The sequence below is a fragment of the Buteo buteo genome, chromosome 28, assembly GCF_964188355.1.
Source record: "Buteo buteo chromosome 28, bButBut1.hap1.1, whole genome shotgun sequence".
Classification (NCBI taxonomy): domain Eukaryota; kingdom Metazoa; phylum Chordata; class Aves; order Accipitriformes; family Accipitridae; genus Buteo; species Buteo buteo.
The window spans coordinates 9,827,681-9,847,089 of NC_134198.1; the positions used below are offsets into that span (position 1 = coordinate 9,827,681).

General features: G+C 36.5%; 1 protein-coding gene across 2 annotated transcripts in view; it reads right to left on the bottom strand.

Moving 5' to 3' along the window:
* The window catches only part of CTTNBP2 (cortactin binding protein 2), an 87,881-nt gene that overhangs the window by 45,684 nt on the left and 22,788 nt on the right, over positions 1-19,409 (bottom strand). For both annotated transcript variants that reach the window (XM_075059042.1, XM_075059043.1), the window contains exons 3-4: positions 9,423-9,647; positions 1,373-3,035 (exon numbers count right to left, since the gene is read on the bottom strand). In XM_075059042.1, coding sequence (XP_074915143.1) covers positions 1,373-3,035; positions 9,423-9,647 — 1,888 coding nt within the window. The remainder of the gene's footprint in view (positions 1-1,372; positions 3,036-9,422; positions 9,648-19,409) is intronic.

Sequence of the window (19,409 nt, forward strand, 5' to 3'; positions counted from 1 at the left end):
AATGTCAAAAACATGACTAGGTTAGTCCAGAAACATGCATTAAGTCTTAATGAAGTGGAATGGGAATAAAAAAGGCTTAATAATGTGAACCCCGGAACCTCCTATATATACACGATACAAGTTTGCCACATGCTGCTTTTGGAGCAGCTTCTCCAAGACTAGTGAGTTCGTGGTGCAGCTACCAACAGAAAGTGGCTGGTTGTGTGATGGAAGCAGACCAGCTGTGCAGGGGTTTTATACCCTATAGATGATGATAGAGGGACTAGAGTTATGAGGGACCGAAGTACCATAACTGAACTGGGAATAACTGTTGAACGTTTAGGACCATTCAAACATTCTTCAGTGCTGACGAAGGTCTAAAGTGTTCCATAACTGTGTGTCTGTCTTCCTCACTGCAGTGCAAGTCAGGCTGAAGAGGGGCTTCCACCTAATGTTCTTTGTGCTATTGATCCCAGCAGGGAAATATGTTGAAAAAAAAGATTTATAGGAGATCTACAATTAACTGAAAGGTAGATGAGGGCCACCTTTGTTCATTTAACTGCCATCAAGAAGATACCCTGAAGTTGGCAGCACATTAGGCACACAAGTAAGTACCCCCGCCCCCCGCAACGCAAAATGAATAGCAGATACACATACTGACTCCAGACTTAGATGATCAACATAATATTTAGATTTTAACTCGCCAACAGCAAACCTTTACTGGTGTCTGTTGAAGTAAACCTGTGAGATGCCACACACAAGTATTAACAAAGCCTACAACTAAAATGAGAAGAACTATAGAAAAATGGAAATAAAAATAAAACTTTCTATAGGTATGAAGTGATATATTTGAAACTGCACTTTTATCTAGGCAACTGTATACCATCTAATGCCATAGGAGAATACAGTAGCCCCAGCTATGCCCTGTTTTCTAAAAGATTCACAAAGCATTGAAATACATATTCCATGGAAGATCACCAGCAGAGGTAATTTTCAAAACATTATTTCAGACTGAAAAAGCATTTTGAAGTCCAAACTAATGCATTCACCACCACCACCCCCAGCCCCCCCAAAACAACAAAAAAAAGAGTTTCTTCAATATATGTGTCAAATCTGCAGCCCATTTACTTTATACATTATTCCTCTTTACCTTTAAAAAAAGCCTTCAATTTGGAGACCTCCTTGAGGAAGGAAACTAATTTATAACGTTACTAAATCAGCAAAAGAATTCCCATACCCCTGGAATGTGGAAAAAATATAAACGAAAATTTCAGCTTTTAGAAAGTAAAAAAGAGAAAGGTATAAAAAGATAAATAAAGCAAACGAGACACATATAGGAAAACCAAAACATTACTTTAGAGGGAGACAGTTTGTAGCATATCAATCCCTTTACCTGATGCTGTTACCAGGAGGCTGTCTGAATCACATGGTCTACAGGATGAAGCACTAACAGGGTTTATGGAGGAGCTACAGGCAATGGTGGTGGGAATGACAAAGGAATTTTCTGAACATGCAGGTTGGTTCAGTCCAGGGAAGTGGGAAGGCCAGGCACCCACCTGAGATGAGGCTATGGCTGGTATGGCACAGCCTGCAGGTGCCACAGATAAATCTATAGCAGGTTTTGGTGGCAGCTGAGGTGAGGACTTAGAAATAATTTCCTCATTTATTACCCTGATTCCTTGTGGTGAACTTGAAAGAGGTGAGGTCACGGTTTTGCTGTCAGTTTTTGCACTTGTATTTGGGGATCGGCTACTATCCATTAAAACTTTAAGCTGTGGGTGTGGTGGTGAAGGAGTTTGCGAAAGCCCTGGTTTTTTAGGAGGAATAGGTGGAGGATTTCCTCTGTCAATTCTTGATACACTGGGAGTCTTTAAACTCATTCTACCAACTGGGGGGTAAGTGCCAACTTCCATTGAATGTGACGTCCCCGGCCGTGATGGAGCGCCACTCTGAGGGCTTGTAAATCTTGAAAGGACTTGAGTAACAGTATTCCGAGCTACCTGTTTGGCAACTAGGTTGTCACGACTAGTAGGGGATACGTCCCTTGAGGGAGGGCTTTGGGTTGTGTTTCCATTTTGGTCTTGATCATTCGCATTTGCTTGAAATCTAAATCTAGCGGCTTGGATTCGTGGATTTAGGCCTGGATGCCCAGTAGTGTTGGCAGATGGTGAATGTAAACTGTGCATAGACGAAGTGAGTGAGGAATTCTGAGCTGCACCAGTCGGTGCTGCAGGCGTGCAAAGGGAAGTACTATTTGAAAAAGGGGAAGTGCTACTTGGTAAATCAGGTGATGAGCCTGTACTTGGTCCATTTTCCTCAATTCTGTTTTGATTCTGTGTAAGAACAGGAGTTGCAGGAGGGACAAGTTCACTAGATGAAGGTTGCCTATCAATGATAGGCTTCACAAATGCTGCATTGGTGCACACATTCATTTTTGTATTGCCAGACACTAGTGGGTTCACTGTAGAAGGCTTTACAGATACAGTCAAAGGCAACTTCTTAACATTTTCTGTGCTATTGTCCATCACTACAGTATCTGTTTGGCAGGCAACAGTTCTTGAACTTGGCTCCTCTGTTTCAACAGAAATGGAAACAAGACTCCTATCTTTATTTTTATCTTTATTTTTAAGAGAAAGATTAGCTTTACTTTCATTTTCCTTTTTTAATTGCTCAATCATTTTGATCATTTTATCTCTCTCTTCTCTGAGGTCACTGGTGTGCGCTTCCTCTCTATGAAGTTTGGCACGCAACTGCTCTCTCTCTGTATCAAACTCAGACAGCTGCTTTTCCATTTGAGCTTCCATTTGTGTACTCCTTTGTTTCTCAGCTGCAAGAGACTCCTCCAATTCAGTAGCCTTTTTCTTTTCCTCTTCAAATTTTGACATCACTTCTTCCAATTTCTGGGCTTCCTCTACAATTCGGCCAGACAACTGCTTACACTCTTTCACTAGCATCAATACTACATGTTTATTCTTTCCGCGTTCTTCTTCAAGACGAGCAGATAGCTTTTTGTGCTCCAGCTCAAGACTCTGTAACTGAGACTTTTCCATTTCCAACTGTAAGCAAGCATAGAGAAAAATTCTCATTAACAAGATGGAGACTTTCAACATAACCTAGTATTAACCTGACATTGATATTTTAACCTTTGAGAGTATGCCTAAAATGAACCTGTCCGCCCCAGGAAAGTGATTTACGATACCTAACACAAGTGCCTATAATCTTATACAAGCGAAAGAAAGAGACAGGCATCTCTGAGGAGCAGTTCAGAAACTAAGTAAGCCCATCTACTTTCATCCATTGACAACACAGGGACTCCCCAATGTAAGTGCTAGTGATTCCTGAGTGAGGAGCTTGTTCTTGTTCTCCAGAAATTAGACATAAGACAGTAAAGTCTTATGTAAAGTAAAGGAACCAGGCACAAGCAAGAGATGAACTTCACAAAAAAACTTTGAGCCCAGAAATGAAAGGTTTAGATTTTAGGTCTTCCTTAGACTGAAGGAGATTAGGGTTGAAATACACAGCCCATTACACACCATAACAGGTGTCTTACATCTTGTTTTAACATTTATAAATAAGACATTCATTTCTGAGACCAACTTTTTGACACAGGCACAAATGTCTTCCTGTACTTACTAATAGTGGAAGGTCTCAGTGACATCAGTGATGTATAAACTATGTTACAAGCTAGAATCAAAAAACTACCTACTATGTGCAGATAATGGATAAGAATAATTTTCCCCTTCATTCATATAGCTATCACCTGTAATTCATCTTGCCTGCTGATTATGCTTTTATTCAAAGACCCTGTTCTAGAAAAGCAGTGGAAAAATATGTTAATGCACCATTTTCTAAAATACCTACGAGTAATGCAAACCAAATTCCTTCACATTTTCCCAAGCAAACTTACACAAGTCAAACAGCAACAAAAGAAAAATTGTTTTCTTTCTTCCTCTCTTCACATACCGATGCAGTAGCTTCCTATACGGCTTATCTGAATGACTGATAGAAAAACAAACAAACAAAACCCCAAGAAACTGCTGAGCATTCCTTCTCTTGTACTCTTTTTATTGGTTTAGCTTTGTCAGTTCTGCTTCATATTTATTAACAGATCAATAGAAAAATAATAATTCAGAACTGTACTACTAAAGTGCCTTTTCTAAGTGGGCATTTTTCCTGGAAAAATACTTTCAGGCACCTATGGAAAAAAACAATCAAGTGCTCACAAACATGAATGGTTAATTTTGACTGCAACGAGAAACTGTTTCATGCTTCTACACTATGAGAACATTTCACAATGCTCAAAAAAATAATCTAAGAAAAGCTGTGGCAAATAGCAGTACATTTAAGATCTTACTTGGAATAAATGTTTCACTTCAATAGATGAAGGAAGAACCATAGATTATAGATTCAGATTATAGTGTCATGGTAATATGATACTAATTTCAGAGTTTAAGACAATACAGTGTCATGAATATATTTACTGTAAACTGTAATGTGGGAAACAAGATGGCCTAGGGGATTGGTAATAGCTATGGAATATCTCCTCTCTCAGTCAATGCTTAAAATATTGTCTTGGTTGCTAGATGAAAACAAACAGACACACAGGCAAAAAAAACCCCAGGCATTACAATATAATAGCTTCTCAGAAGCCTGTTGCTACAGCACGCTATTCCCTGTCCTCTCCAACAGGAGATGAAATTTCTCAGCTCTGGAAGATTTTCCACATCACTGTAGATATGTCTACAATTAATGTTTAACTAAACAGCATTTAAACAAAAGCTAATATAAATACCATTTTTAAATAGCAAGTTTGTTACTCTCCAGTTATACCACAGAGTAGACTTGAAACTCATGCCATCAAGAGGTGAGTACAAGAGGAAGTCTGCAGTTGTAATAGAAATAAATCCCACCTGCTATAGCTCATTGTCCCCAGGATAATTTTTTCCCACTTGGTAAGTAGAATTCAAACACAAGAAAACACTTAAAAAGGAAGGGAAGTGAAATGACATAGAGAGAACAAACAATAAATCCTGCATGAATTTACACTTATAGATGAACGTCTCAGTCTCCCAACATTTCTAATCATGTTACCTGACTGTAAATTTCTCTTACATTTTCTTCAGAAGAATGGGGAAAAGCATAAAGACGTGATGGCAATATTGATGCGATGTATATTATAGTAATAGTAAAATTTCTTCCTGAAATCATACCATTATCATAAGAAACAGTGAACTAAGAGGAAGAAATCACTATGGGAAATTATACCTACATTATAAACATCATCTTGGCTTCAAATACCTCAAAACCTGTTTAGGAGTGGAGGGGCTCCACTGTGGTTTTAAAGCTTCATAACAGGTTAACCAATATACTCTGCACAATGCATTTCACAAAACCAAGTCCACCCTTTCTTAAAAGCAGTGTTAACTATATAAAAAAAAAAGGTATGGCATTATCAGTCGTTGCTATACAAACAATATCAGCAACACCACCTCTTCAGTTATGTTAATGACAGTACAGCTGCAAATTAAATTAACAAGCTATTATGATGACACTGTACTTAGGAAAGGTCTCATTCATAGTTCTTCACATATAGAAAAATCATTGTTTTTTCTCAAGCATTTCATTGTTTTTTTTCAAAGTATCCAACAGCATTTGGATGCCTCACAAGCATTTCAAAGCAAGTGGAGCATCCAACAGTAACAATGGAGCATGCAACAGTTTCTTTTTTGTTAAAACAGATATAAAAATAATGAGGAATGTATACAATCTTTAAAGCTTGGAAATGCAATAAGATTATAGTGAAAATGTTTTTATCAAGATTTCCTATACTTTATTATTCCTCCATTTTGCTTTCAAATGAGGGACTAGTTCTATAAATTAACTGTTGTGAAATTATATTACTTTCAAATAATTACAAGATTTTAACATATAACTGGGATGAAATCAGCTTACTATACTATTATAGTATCTTCTTTGTAAGCATTGCATATAAATAAAGAATTTTATATATATATATATATATTCCTCTACTTGATTTCAAATTGACAAGAGCAGCATTAGTTTCTCATTTCATGTTGTCTCCTATGTCTATCTCTCCCCCCCCTCCTTGTTTTGGCTGCATCATCTTGAATAGGAAAAACCTCTGAATATTTACACTGCGTTTCTTCCTTTAGATGACAGATTTGGAACTAGCTGTAATTATTTATGAGTTTATGAACTAACTACAACCTGATTTTCTTGAAGTGTACTATGTGCATACACTAAATCATATCAGTAATGTAAACATCTGGAAATGTGCCCAAGAAGGATTTGAACGGGGTAAAAAATGATACTGAGAAAAATTATAGTGTCCCACAGAGAACTAACCAGCAAAGGCCTTTCAAAGGCGAGAGACAGAGTTCATGCTTTGTAAGAAAAGGTTGAGGGAGCTTGGCTTGCTTAGTCTAGTGAAAAAAAAAGACTGAAGGATGATCTAATAGCAACACACAGATCCTTTTGAAGGGCCCTTAAAACGATGACAGAGTCAAATTCTTCTTTGTAGTGACAGGTGGGGCCCCATAACAAAAGGGTGACATGAAAAATTGCCCTTTAAGAGGCTCAGTCTTGGAAAAAACTTCTTCACAAGGATAGTAGTGCAAAAAGGCTGGAGTATTGCCATTCCTGGGGGTTTCCAGGACTCAACTAGACAAATTCACAGATGACTGGATGTACTGCTGGTGATAATCGGCTTTAAGCAAAAGGTTAGACTAAATCACATCAACAGGCCTCTTCCAACCAACGTGTCTGTCTGTCTTTGAGCGTGCATCCCAATACTAACTTCTCTGCAAACACTTGGCAAATTAAGAACTGTCATTTTGATTATCTGGTTTTGAGTTCCCAGAAAACCTCAAAATTAATTTCAATAGCAGCTCCAGGAAAAGTGTTCAAAGAGATGGAAGAGGATGGAGACTTTACACAAATCTGGGGATTAGGTATTTGGTATATGGTAAGCCTATGACTGAGTCATTTGTGCACCTCTTTCACTTTTCTACAGTCTGACACATTGTTATGACTTGCTTTTTATAATCAAATAAAAAATTTATTCAAAGAATACTTTTAAGATCACTATATTCACAGATTATAAGTCCCCAGGAATAAGAGTTCAGTCTGAGCCTGTTTAAAGTCCAGTAATATCCAGAGAAAATAAACACAGCTGTACACAGACTTCATTACTTAGTGTAGGAGTGAGACAGTGAGGGAATTCCAAACACAGACAGAAGCATCACACATTTAGAGAAGGAGGGATCACTCTGGAAGGGAGGAGGTGCAGCTGGCTCTTTATGTAGGTCATATGTGTCTAGGCTTAACTTTTCCTTACATTGGGTCACCCTACTTTGTCAAACATTTCTAGAAATCCCTCAAAATACCTTCATTACCCTCTTCCGTGGAGGGATTTGAGAGATGGAGGACAGAAAAATGTGTAACTAAGGGAAGGTAAAACACTGAATAAATGGTTTGTGAATGAATGGAGATGTTTGAGAGCTATGTCATCTGTTGCCACAATCCCAAGAAGTTTAAGAGGGTGCCCTGTCCAAACAGCATTTCTAATTGGCCTTAAAAGAGGAAGATATAAGTTCTGTAGAGAGTCATGCACACAGCTGCTCAACACCATGCAGTTTGTTTTCTAATCCTGTGTTATTTAAATTTCCTATTTGTAACAAGGAGTAAAAATGGTAAAATCATAATAACACACTTTCAAAGCAACACACATTTTTTCAAGTGTAGTGCTTTAAAGTTTAGCTTGAAAGTTACTGATTTCAGAATTGAGTGTACTAGAGATTTATGTACTTCTCAAGGTAAGAATCAAACTGCAAAATAAATTATGATCAAACTATTTAAAATTAAGATTTGAAGAAAAAACCCCTCATGTATTCTTCTAGGAAACAAAAGACAAGAGCATCCTTTCCTGTACATGCAGACTTATAGACTTTGGCACTAAACTTGGGCTGAAAAAAGGACAAAAATGGAACTTACATATCAATACCCTGACTTTGAGACATATTCTTAATATGTAAGCCCATCTTACATGTATGTGTCTGTCTATATACTAAAAGGCAGTGACAGATGAAGAATTTAGGTACAAGAAGAGACTTGTGGCCATGCACTGAAACAAGAAACTAATCCAATTGTCCAGGCAGATGTGTCAGGTTCTCTCCCAATATCATTCTTCAGTCAGAATCAGCAAGCATACTTGCTCTTTTCTATGCTGAGACAATCCCTTCCCCAGAATCTCAACTTACATACAAAGCATCTGAAAAAGAAAATTAACATTCAAGAGTCCTTGAAAGAAGTGCTAGGTAAGTACGGTTCTTTACATAGGCTATTACACTGTTTTAAGACTTACATATCACACATACAGTATAGTATTCATTTTTTTGAATGCGGTATCTGTTTTTCTGAAGTCTGAACAGAGCAGGGATGCTTAAACTACACAACAGAGCTAAGATAACAAAAGGAAAGCTTTGCTGATTTAACTTAAGCATGTATTTCCAGCATATTTCCAGTACTTTTGTGTGCATATTATTTCCCAGAGAGCAATTACTACCAGAATCAATTTTATGTCAATTGTCTTAGCATTATCTGTTTGGTTTTTTTAAACATCAATATAAAACTGTCACTAAAAAGCTATTTTACAGCTGCTGAAGACATTCTATCCATCTTATACCCAGTGAGGATCATTCAATGCCTAGCAAGCATTTCTTTTCTAATTATTCAAAAATATCCGATTATTAGTCTATTATACTACTGTTCCCTTCTTTCCTCTGAGAAACTCCTCCCCAATATATTCCTATTTAGCTACACTTTAGGAATGTATGGCTTACATATTAGTGAAATATGTGCAACCAACTAACCATTCACTTTCAAAATGACACTGTTTTACCCTCAGTATAAGACATTTTTTGCAACATACTTGTTCCAAAATAATTTTCTCTCTACAGCAAATGTTCTAAACATGCAAAAAAGTATTTTTTAGAGTAAATTTATTTTTACTGATTTATGAAACAGAGCTGCTTAATATTAAATGCAAATAAATTATTTATTTTATGCTATTTAGGTTAGAACAAAAATAACAGTAGCTCCTCTAGGCTTCAATGGTGTTGATTTAAAAATATATTGTGATGATGTTTTCTCAGGTCATGCTGAGCTACCCACTTATACACTGCATCAGCTTGTACCAGTTATATTTCATTTATTGCATAAGTAGAACTAAATTCACTGAACGAATGAGCTGTGCACACAAAATATCACCAGAAAATCAGCACCTCACTGTATATGACAATTAAGTGATAACATTTTAACACTCATAATGATAACCAAGTTAGAAAAAGATGCAAATTAAAAAAGCGGTATGAAAGAACAAATCAGGAGAGGGAAAAGAAAAAAAAAAATCAGTAGCAGGATACCTTCTTTTGTCTGTTTTCAGCAGCAGCCAACTGAGCTGACATTCTTTCTTGCATTTTCCTGCAGTGAGCCATAACAGCTTCTAAAATGGACAGAGGGTTCATGCATATTGGCTTCTTTTCTTTATCACCAGCACCTGCCTCAAAGTCTCTCTGAAGAGCCAGAAATGGGTCACTCAGATTAAATCTTCCATATCGCTCCTGGATAAAAACCTCTTTGCGCCGGGCCTAACAAAAAAACCAAACAGGCAAAGAAATAAACTAAATGCATTCTTTGGATTACATCCACATATAGAAGAGACCTAAACCACAGGAAAAGTTATGTTACTTATTTATGGTTTTAATTAATTTCTTTAGGTATTCATTTATAATGTCTAAAACGAACAGTCAGATATGTTGCACACAGATTTCATTATAGTCAATAGAATTCATTACATAAAAAACCCCTTCCCCTTCTCAATTCAATACAGAAATATCAATCTGGAGCAGTTTCAGAAGTATCACAAAAATAACATCTTGTAAATTGGCTGATACACAGAGAGGAAAGGGAAGAAAAACATTCTAAAATAAAGTTTTCTATTTCTGTGTATTAAAATGATGCTAGTAAAAGATACGAAAACATGCTTTGTGTGTTTACTGCAGTACCCAAATAAGTATTTTTCAAATAAAAAAATTGATGGTATGTTTACACATAGAGATTTCCGTAAGTAACAGCAGACAAGCAGAGTAAAAATGCCACCAAGGCTTTTCTGAAATTAAGACACTTCTCATATCCCTCTTCAGGAAGAATTTCATGATCATATGTTTCTCCATACCATTATTTTAAAACAGAATTATATTTCCAAACTACAGTACAACACTTTATTGTCATAACAAAAAAATATTACACAGTAAAGATCAGAGGTAGCTTTGCTTGACAAATTTTTGTTCTTCAGCCCAACAGAAAAACAAGATCAGTTTCAAATAAGGTATTTTTATAATTTAATACATAGTACACAGGAAGGCCGCAGATAAGTACTGACTTCTAACCATCTTCATAGAAAATCCTGTTCCAAAATCTCAGGCTTAAGACCCATCTAATTTGTGTGTGGGGAAAGAAAACCAAACCAAACCAACCAAACAACAAAAAAAACCCACCAAAAAACTCCACCAGAAAGACCCAATAAATTCTAAAGTTTTGTTGTGGTGTTTTTGTGCTTGCACATATAATAGAGGCAGAAGCAAGAAAGCCAGACCATTACAGCACAAATTTTGGAAGAAAATGAAGGCTTGTTACCTTAAAAATTAAAACACTCACCAGAGCAGCTCTTAAAAGAACTATGTCTCAAAAAAAAATCAGAAAAAAATCAGTGCTGAGAAACACCATCAGAAAGAAGAATCCCTCCAAAAATGGATAAAACATTTATCTGTGATTTGGTTCAAATTCAGTTTTGAAGAATAAGCAAAAAAGAGGAAGAATAAGTCAATACTGAGATACAATAGAGGAGGAACAGGCTTAATGGTTACCAAATGGGTTAGTAGATCATTTGGAAAGCTTGAAGTTAAAATTGTAACATATGAAAAGGTCATAAAAGGTAACACATATTTCAGGGCATGAGAAACCAAAGAAGAACATAAGAACTACGTTAGAAAAAAATCTCCAGAGACTAACTACAAATAATATACCTTAGTGAATGCCCAACTTTTTCCTATATATTGTCTACAAAATTGAAACATGGGAAATGAAAAGGTAAAAGAGAATTTGACTGCAACAGAAATAAGTGTGCCTACATATTCTGATGCCTGAAATACTTTTAGTCTATTTTTCAGTTTGACAGCATAGCAAGAACTTGAAAACATTTACAAAAAGAACAGGCCTTTGGGGCATAACTTCAGAAAAAGCTTACAGAGTTCATTCAGACATAAAGTCTAGCTAGGCTTACAAAGTCAGGTAGCGATTGGTTGAAAAGACAAAAATAAGCTGATAGAACCTAGTTATTTTTTATAAATTGCTTTGCAAATAACCCCTAATTAGTCTAATATTTTAATCCTTTAATTTTTAACTTAAAATAAAATAAAAAATAGCTAGTTCCAAAGGTAATATTACAAAGCCAGGTGGGAAGAGGCTATATTTGTAGGTCCTGGTTCTAAATAATGAAGTTACAGGACAGTATGCAGCTTGGGAATTCAATCTTCACGGAAATAATCAAAACCAAAAACCTGACCCTAAATGGATTAAAGAGCTAAGGAGCCAAACAAGATGACAAACCCAAGCTGGTTAAGAATTTAAATGGAGGTGGAGGCACAATCCATATATAAATTATCAGCAGCATAAGAGCCAAAGTTTATCTAAAGAAAGTGAGCCATCAAAGTAAAGGAAAAAACACTGGTGTAGCAGCACAGCTGTAAATAAATAAAAAAAGACCAGCAGAGCCTCCATCCTTAAATCCAGAGACCGACAGCAAAAAGAGAAACTAAGTAGATTAATTGATCTCAGAGACAAAGGCAACCACTTATGCCTTTAAGGAAACACAGGTAGACAACAAGTAAAATAATGCGTATTTTCCAGTTTTTTCTATGACCCATGACTAGCTGTCCTCTCAGCACATACCATATGTATGCAATATGAATGTATTCTTTGAAATGTTCTCTAACATGCATAGCAATTAACCGAGCAAGCAAGGCAAAAAGTCTCACTGTGCACCTGCCAAAATAGTAATGGGACTGGGCGTTCAGATTCATTAACTAAAGAAAAGATTAAACTATATAGAAGGGATGACCTCCATCTGAATGAAAATCAAAACAATCTGCTCACATTAAGAATTAAAGTGGCTACAGGAAAATCTGAAAGCTAAGGACTGGAAAAACCAATAGGTCTCTAACAGCCCCATGGTTTGGGATGACGGACCCTGTAGGGCTGAAGCCATAACTACATACCCGCAAGCAGAGGGTAAAACAGACCGGTGACTCTCAAACCATAAACAGCAAAGTCATCTCAGGATGCTTCCAACTCAAAACAGAGCTAAATGCAAAATATTAAAACAAATTTTTCCGTGTTTCTATAGAAGGACTAAAAATATAAAATAAAATGATGGGATGAGGATGCATGATTTCAAATGAAGATACCAGAATAAAAGATAAAGCAGAAGCTTGGTAGAAGGGAAACAATGAGTAGTTCCCTAAAACTTAGGCACAAAGTAGCAGAAGGACAAGCTAGGCTTGTTCATTTTTTTTAATGATACCTCCAGGCCCTAAATAATACCTCTGTCCCTTTGCACTTCAAAGTACATCAGATGGGAGAAACAGAAATACTAGAATCAGAAAATTTTCTCTCTTACATCATCTTTCAGCACTGAATTTCAAGTCATAAGAGCTAGTAGCAATATCAAGATATCTGTTTTTATGGCACTTATCTGGGGATTGTACAGTCTAATATCATATGGGTAATTAATCCTTAAAATAGTCTCTGCATAATTTGGTGGCTGTGCTAAAACAGCATTACCAGTGTCTTGTATATTAACTTCAATTGCATAGCAATATATACAGAAAATAACATTTAAAAAATTAATTTGTGAATAATTAACTGAATGCATTTTCAAACAGAAAATTTTCAAAACCATACAGAATATGCACCCACTATAGGAGGTAGTCAGGACTGCTGTATTGTGAAAGGTGCTATATGAATTTATAAACAGTCAGCTTTAGTTTTCTGTACAGACCCGTTTGCACAGCGACTAGCCTTTTAATGGAAGGACTGAGACTGAAAGTATTTAAAGGTATAAATAGATGTCCATGGGAAATGATACTTTTTGCAGCCTATGCTAGTGGTACACAAAATTATGACTTAGGACTTAAGCTAAATCCTCTAACAGGTAACTGCTAACGAAAACTGACAGTAAGCACACACAAATCAAGAGAAAATATCTAAAAACAAACAACCCCCCCCCTTTAAATAGTGAAGTCATTAAATTCACTACTGCAGTAGAGTAAAAGCTGAAACTTATTTACACCAGCTTTTGAATTCAGTCCAATAAGAATATCACATTTATACAGAGCTTTTAAATCCTTACACAGGACCTGAAACATTAAAAAAGGAGACTAAAAGAAGAGTGCAACTACTACTTAAAAAGGATGAAAGCCCGAAGTTTCTTTATGGGCAGGCTGGTGCATAGCATTATGTTAGATCAAGGATGGACTGCAAGTTTATACTAAAAAAAATACAGTAGAATTGAAAAACATCTTCAGCGACAAGTGAAAGATGATCAAAAGGTACAACATGGCTTCTCTTCAAGGAAGAGCTCAGTAGAAATAGGACTTTTCAGTGTGAAACAGAGACAACCAGGGATAAACATGCTAGGGGTCTGCACACTGATGGGACAAGTAGCAATCATCCCATGACCTAATGATGGAAATTTGAGTTGGACACAAATTCTTCTTGCTGAGAGTGGATAAGCTCTGAAATGTGTTGCCCAGGGAAAACATGCAACCTCTGTCATTGGGAGATGTCCAAAACTAGATCGCATAAGGCCATCAGCAACCTGATCCATGTTTGATGTTAGTCCTGCTTTAAGCAGAAGATTGGACTGAATGATCTCTCCAGGTGCCTTCCAACCTAAATTACTCTATGATTAGTGATTTCTTGTAAGACTGTTATTTTTTTATCTTGTGGGTGCTAGCAATCTTCTCAAGTAACAAATGACAGAAATGAGCTCCGGAGGAAGGAAAAAACACCAAATATTTATTGATGGAACAAGTCTTATGTCTTGCTTCGGATCATGAAAATACTTTTTAAGACTTAGAAAACAGAACTTTTAGTCTGTGATATTTTCAAAAATAAAAAATAAGTAATGAACAATCCTAGGGATTACGCAGCTGTGTGACACAAGGGGAAGGTTTACTCTCAAGTTTTCTCTTCTAGGTCTGCAGCCAACAAGTATCTGGAGGATCAGGCTGTAAGATAAACTGCTGCTTTTATTATGCTCTGAGGGAGCCTGTCTCCTACTAAATACAGCAAGACACCTCATTCACACCTACACCAACTTTTTTCACACTATTCAAGTCACCTCTATGCGTCTATCTGCCAGCTCCCTCCTGGACACTACCATCTCTCAAGCTGACCCTTTGCAGTCACTGACCCCATTTATCTACTGGCAGATGAAGACTGGAAGCAGAGTGTGCAGGGAGAGGAACAAAACAGGTGGAGGTATCTGGATGATGGGCTGTGGGAAAAGCTGCAAATCCCGTATAAGAACTGGCCTGCAGTCACTTGTTTCTTATGTTCCACTTCAGAAGAAGAAAAAAAAAATAATCTATTTTCAGTGACCAAAGTGAGAATTATGAAGTCTAATTAGATGTTTTCCCTCTGTTATTGAAACAAGAATGTAAGGGGGCAGGGAGGCCTTCAAACAGTACCCATCCTCCTGTGAACTTAAAGCTAAAAGCACAAAAAAAAGCAAGGAAAAACAAATACAACCAATTAATACACAAGTAAGAAGTAAGCCCAACAACAAAAAATTAATCACATAATATAAGTTATATTATTAGTTTTCTTTTGGTAATAATCTATGTTGATCTTAGTTGCACACATTTGCTGAAATGAGTTTTTATAATCAGTTTACATAATCAATAGCAGAATATTTAAGCAACAGTATTTTTAGGGTTAATACTGCATTTTCCCCGCAATGTATCTCAGAGTTTCCTCTTCGTTTACCTGCCAAGTTAAGAGTTCAGCAAGTCCAAGTCTTCCATGCAGCAATTGATGATAAACATCAAAAATAGGACTGCATGTCCTACACTGCTATGGAACAATGGAACTGAATTAAAGCTGCCCCAGAACCCTTAAACAAAATTTCCTTCCTTTCAAAAGCATTTGTTCCTCTGATTAATTTCCTTTTCCACATATACTAAAATTGTTTCAACAGATGTTGGTAGGTTCATATTAATATTTTCTCTTGACATATGTATTAGGGAGTGGTAAAAAGTTTTCTAAAACTAACCAGCACAGAAGGGGAGGCAGTAAAAGATTATTTTATGTGTTAAAGACAAGGGTGAGGCCTTCATTCTAAATAAAATTGAAAGGATAATAGGGTTTTTTAAAGGAGGAAGGTGGCTGGAAGAGAACATATTTATAAATCTTATTCAGTGGTATTATACAGTGTCTTGAAATGATGTGCTGGAGCTATTCATTTAAGCAAAAGAGAATTATCAATGAATATATACTCATAATAAAAGCAGTACTTTCAGAGATACCTGCAAAATACCGGGGTGGGGGATACAATGTCTTACTGTGATTAATTAAGAACGACTCTGTAAAGAATGCTGGTAATTTTTTTACACAATAGTGTTTGGGGGCTTTGTTGGCTTTTTTTGGTTGGTGAGGGTTTTTGAATGCAGATGTAAATTAAAGTTTTCAAAGTATCATATGAGATGTTACTTCCATATAAAGTTTTACAAAACAAACTAAAAATGGAAATGTAAACATCAATGACTGCTGAAGAAATGGTATCCTCCAGCATGATTTCTGTCAATGAACATGAGATGCTCAATTTCTCATTACAATCTTAACTACAATCTAAATTAATTTCTTCAGTACTGTGACAGTACATACCTATGCAAAGTCTACATGTGAGTTAGACTTTAATGAACTCACTAGTATATGAAAAATATTTGACCAATATATTCAAACTGTCTGTTTCCATGTTAAGTGTCAAGTATCGTAAGACAAAAACTTGTGTGTACAGTTTAAGGATAAAAAAATGGAAATTCTCTGAAGAAGACTGATGATCATAACAGGCTGCTAGTTAAAAAGAGTGAAAACAGTAGAAAGAATTGAGAAATAGGAAGATGCAATCAGCAAGTTAAACAAAACCAACATATGGGTTGATTAAGCTTGACAGACCTATATAATTGTTTCATGCTATAAAAAATGTTCTTTACAGAGGACTGATCAGGATCATGAAAGAATTCAAGTCTTTTTGTAGAGGTACTAATAAAGAAAAGAAAATATACTTGTTTAGCAATTTTAAATGTAAGGCATACATACTCATATAAAGCATTCAAAACTGTCTTGGAGCAGTGTCTCATAACAGTCATAAGCCATGCAAATATATCAATGAAACTCATTACAGTGAAGTAGGCTGCATGAAAGCAGAGATATAGTCAGTAGTTCCAGAAAAGTTATCCCAGGCATGAACCATTAATATAAGATTAAGAAGAAAAAGTTGCATTATTCTCTCATTCACAATAACCCATAGAACTTTTCCAAAAATTTGTAATTCGCAAAGTGTCCCTTTCTCTCAGAATCACATAGCTTTAAATCCAAGCTTTTAAAAAGCATTTTTCAAGGTAGAAAGAAAGCTCTGAATATAAAACTGCATGTTGTTTTACAAGGCTATCCTCAGTAACCTTCACTTAAGAAGATACACAAAACCATCATTTTAAGGCATAAAAGGTCAGATCTTACCTAGCAGTTGATGAAAACAACAGCAAACCAGATTTTCTCTATTTCATGCCAAGCATCCAAATATTAAAATGCTTTGCAAAAAGCTGTACAGTTTCTTCTTCTCTGCATTAAAAAGCAGACTTAACAGAAGTACAACATGCCTAACAATTAATTCAAATCTCTCTGTGTATAGGAGGACAAACATTTAATTAACACTTAAACAATCCTGACTTACATAATAACAGAAAGCACTGAAGAACTGTACAACCAAGGTAATGATAAAGCCTGAATTTCCTTAGGGGTTTAACTCCATAAAAAGAGAATATCACCCAATAGCACCAGTTTACTATTACCCCAATATTGTTAAGTAGCACAAACTCCTTCTCTTTCTCCCTGTTACCTGGTAAAAAACTCCATGAAAGAAAGAGGAACAGACAGGACAGACATATGCTTCCAATTCTTCATTACTAATTTTCTCCAATGAAAGTCTGCTACTTTGAAGTTGTGGATTTAAAAATGAAAAGGCCATATTACAAAGCTAAGATCAGTTACTAACAGATCAGTACCAATAAGAAAAAACAATCCAGTCAATATAAAATATTCTTCTAAAAGGTGAAACTGAAGCCTTGCACTAAGTTTGTAAATGAGGAAGGAGAAAAAGCTCATCATGAAACAACATCTGTTTTTCATTGAGAAAAGCCATCCAGATGTTCTATACAAAGATGACATTAGACCTATTTTATGACAGCTTTGTTGTCTGATGCTTAAACATTTGAAAATTATAGGCCAGTATTTTGTAAGGAAGTATCACTGTTTGATGCTCTGATTATCTAACCACCCAGACATTTATTTCTGAAAATAATACTGATTTCATACTGATAATGAGTCTCAATTGATAGAAGAGACTTGAGCTTTCTGGTTACTTTAAATAACCATTTGTCATCTAGACTTTTTTGCATGTTCAAATTTCTACTTCAAATTCATGCAAATCAATTCATAATTCTTTGCATGGATATCTGTCAGCCATTTTTCTGAAGTACTGAAGGAAATCTGACTTCACCTCTAAACAAAAAAAGAGCATTTTAACCTCCATGCTTAGCAGTTAAAAAGTTTCTTCAGCTCAGTAACAGACCAAACATACAAAGGCATAACAGAACTTTAACTAAATAAATCTGTTTCTTTTTCATTTACAGCATTTAGATTTTCATATTTTCAAACTATCAAAATCTCAGTTAAAATATCATCCCATTTTACTGCATAGCAATTACATGATTACCAAACCTTAATTATTTTAATGAAAAGGTATGCAAATTATGAGTTTACAGTGCAATCATCAGGCACAGTCAACATGGGTTCACAAAGGGAAAGCGCTGGTTAACTAATTTGATATCCTTCTATGATAAGGTCACCCGCCTAGTGGATGAAGGGAAGGCGGTGGATGTAGTTAAGGCTTTCAGTACTGTTCCTCGCAGCATCCTTCTGGACAAGTTGTCCAACTGTGGGATGAGTGGGTACACGGTGCCCTGGGTGAAGGACTGGGCTCAAAGGGATGTAGTGAACGGGGCTATATAACACCAGTCACCAGCGGTGTTCTTCAGGGTTCAATTCTAGGGCCAGTTCTGCTCAATGTACTTATCAGTGATCTGGGTGCAGGAGTTGAATGCACCGTTAGCAAGTTTGCTGATGATACCCAACTGGGAGGTGCTGTTGACTCTCTTGAGGGACAAGAGGCCTTGCAAAGGGATCTAGATAGATTGGAGCATTGGGCAATGACTAATGGGAGGAAATTTAACAAGTCAAAATGGAGGATTCGGCACCTAGGACGGAGTAATGCCAGGCACAAGTATAAATTGGGAGAGGAGTGGCTGGCGAGCAGCCCTGCAGAAAGGGATCTGGGGGTGCTGGCTGACAGCAGGCTCAATACGAGCCAGCAGTGTGCCCTGGCAGTCGAGAGGGCAAACTGCATCCTGGGGTGATCAAACAGAGTATAACCAGCCGGTCAAAAGAGGGGATTATCCCGCTGTATTCAGCGTTGGTGCAGCCTCACCTCGAACGCCGTGTGCAGCTCTGGGCCCCACAATTTAAGAAGGATGTGAAGGTCCTTGAATGTGTCCAGAGGAGGGCAACAAAGCTGGTGAAAGGGCTGGAAGGAATGTCCTATGTGGAGCGGCTAAGGACTTTGGGCCTGTCTAGTTTGGCGAAAAGGAGGCTGAGGAGTGACCTCATTGCTCTCTACAGCTTCCTGAGGAGGGGAAGTGGAGACGGAGGTGCTGATCTCTTCACATACACCCAAGCATAACAAAAGTAATTGCTGCTATGTGAGTATTTTCACAAGTGTTGAATTTGAAAAGAACCCCAATCAAATCTTTTATCGTCTTCATAACTATTTTTATAAATTACTATCATAATTTATTTGGAAGAACCAAGTACAAACCTTATACATTTTTTCTTCAGCAACAGTAACATGAAGGGACACACAAACAAAAGTAAGAAGTGTTATATTATCAGTTGCACTTTAGTGTTACCATCAACAAAATTAACTGTACCATTTATTAGCATAGAGGAAATAC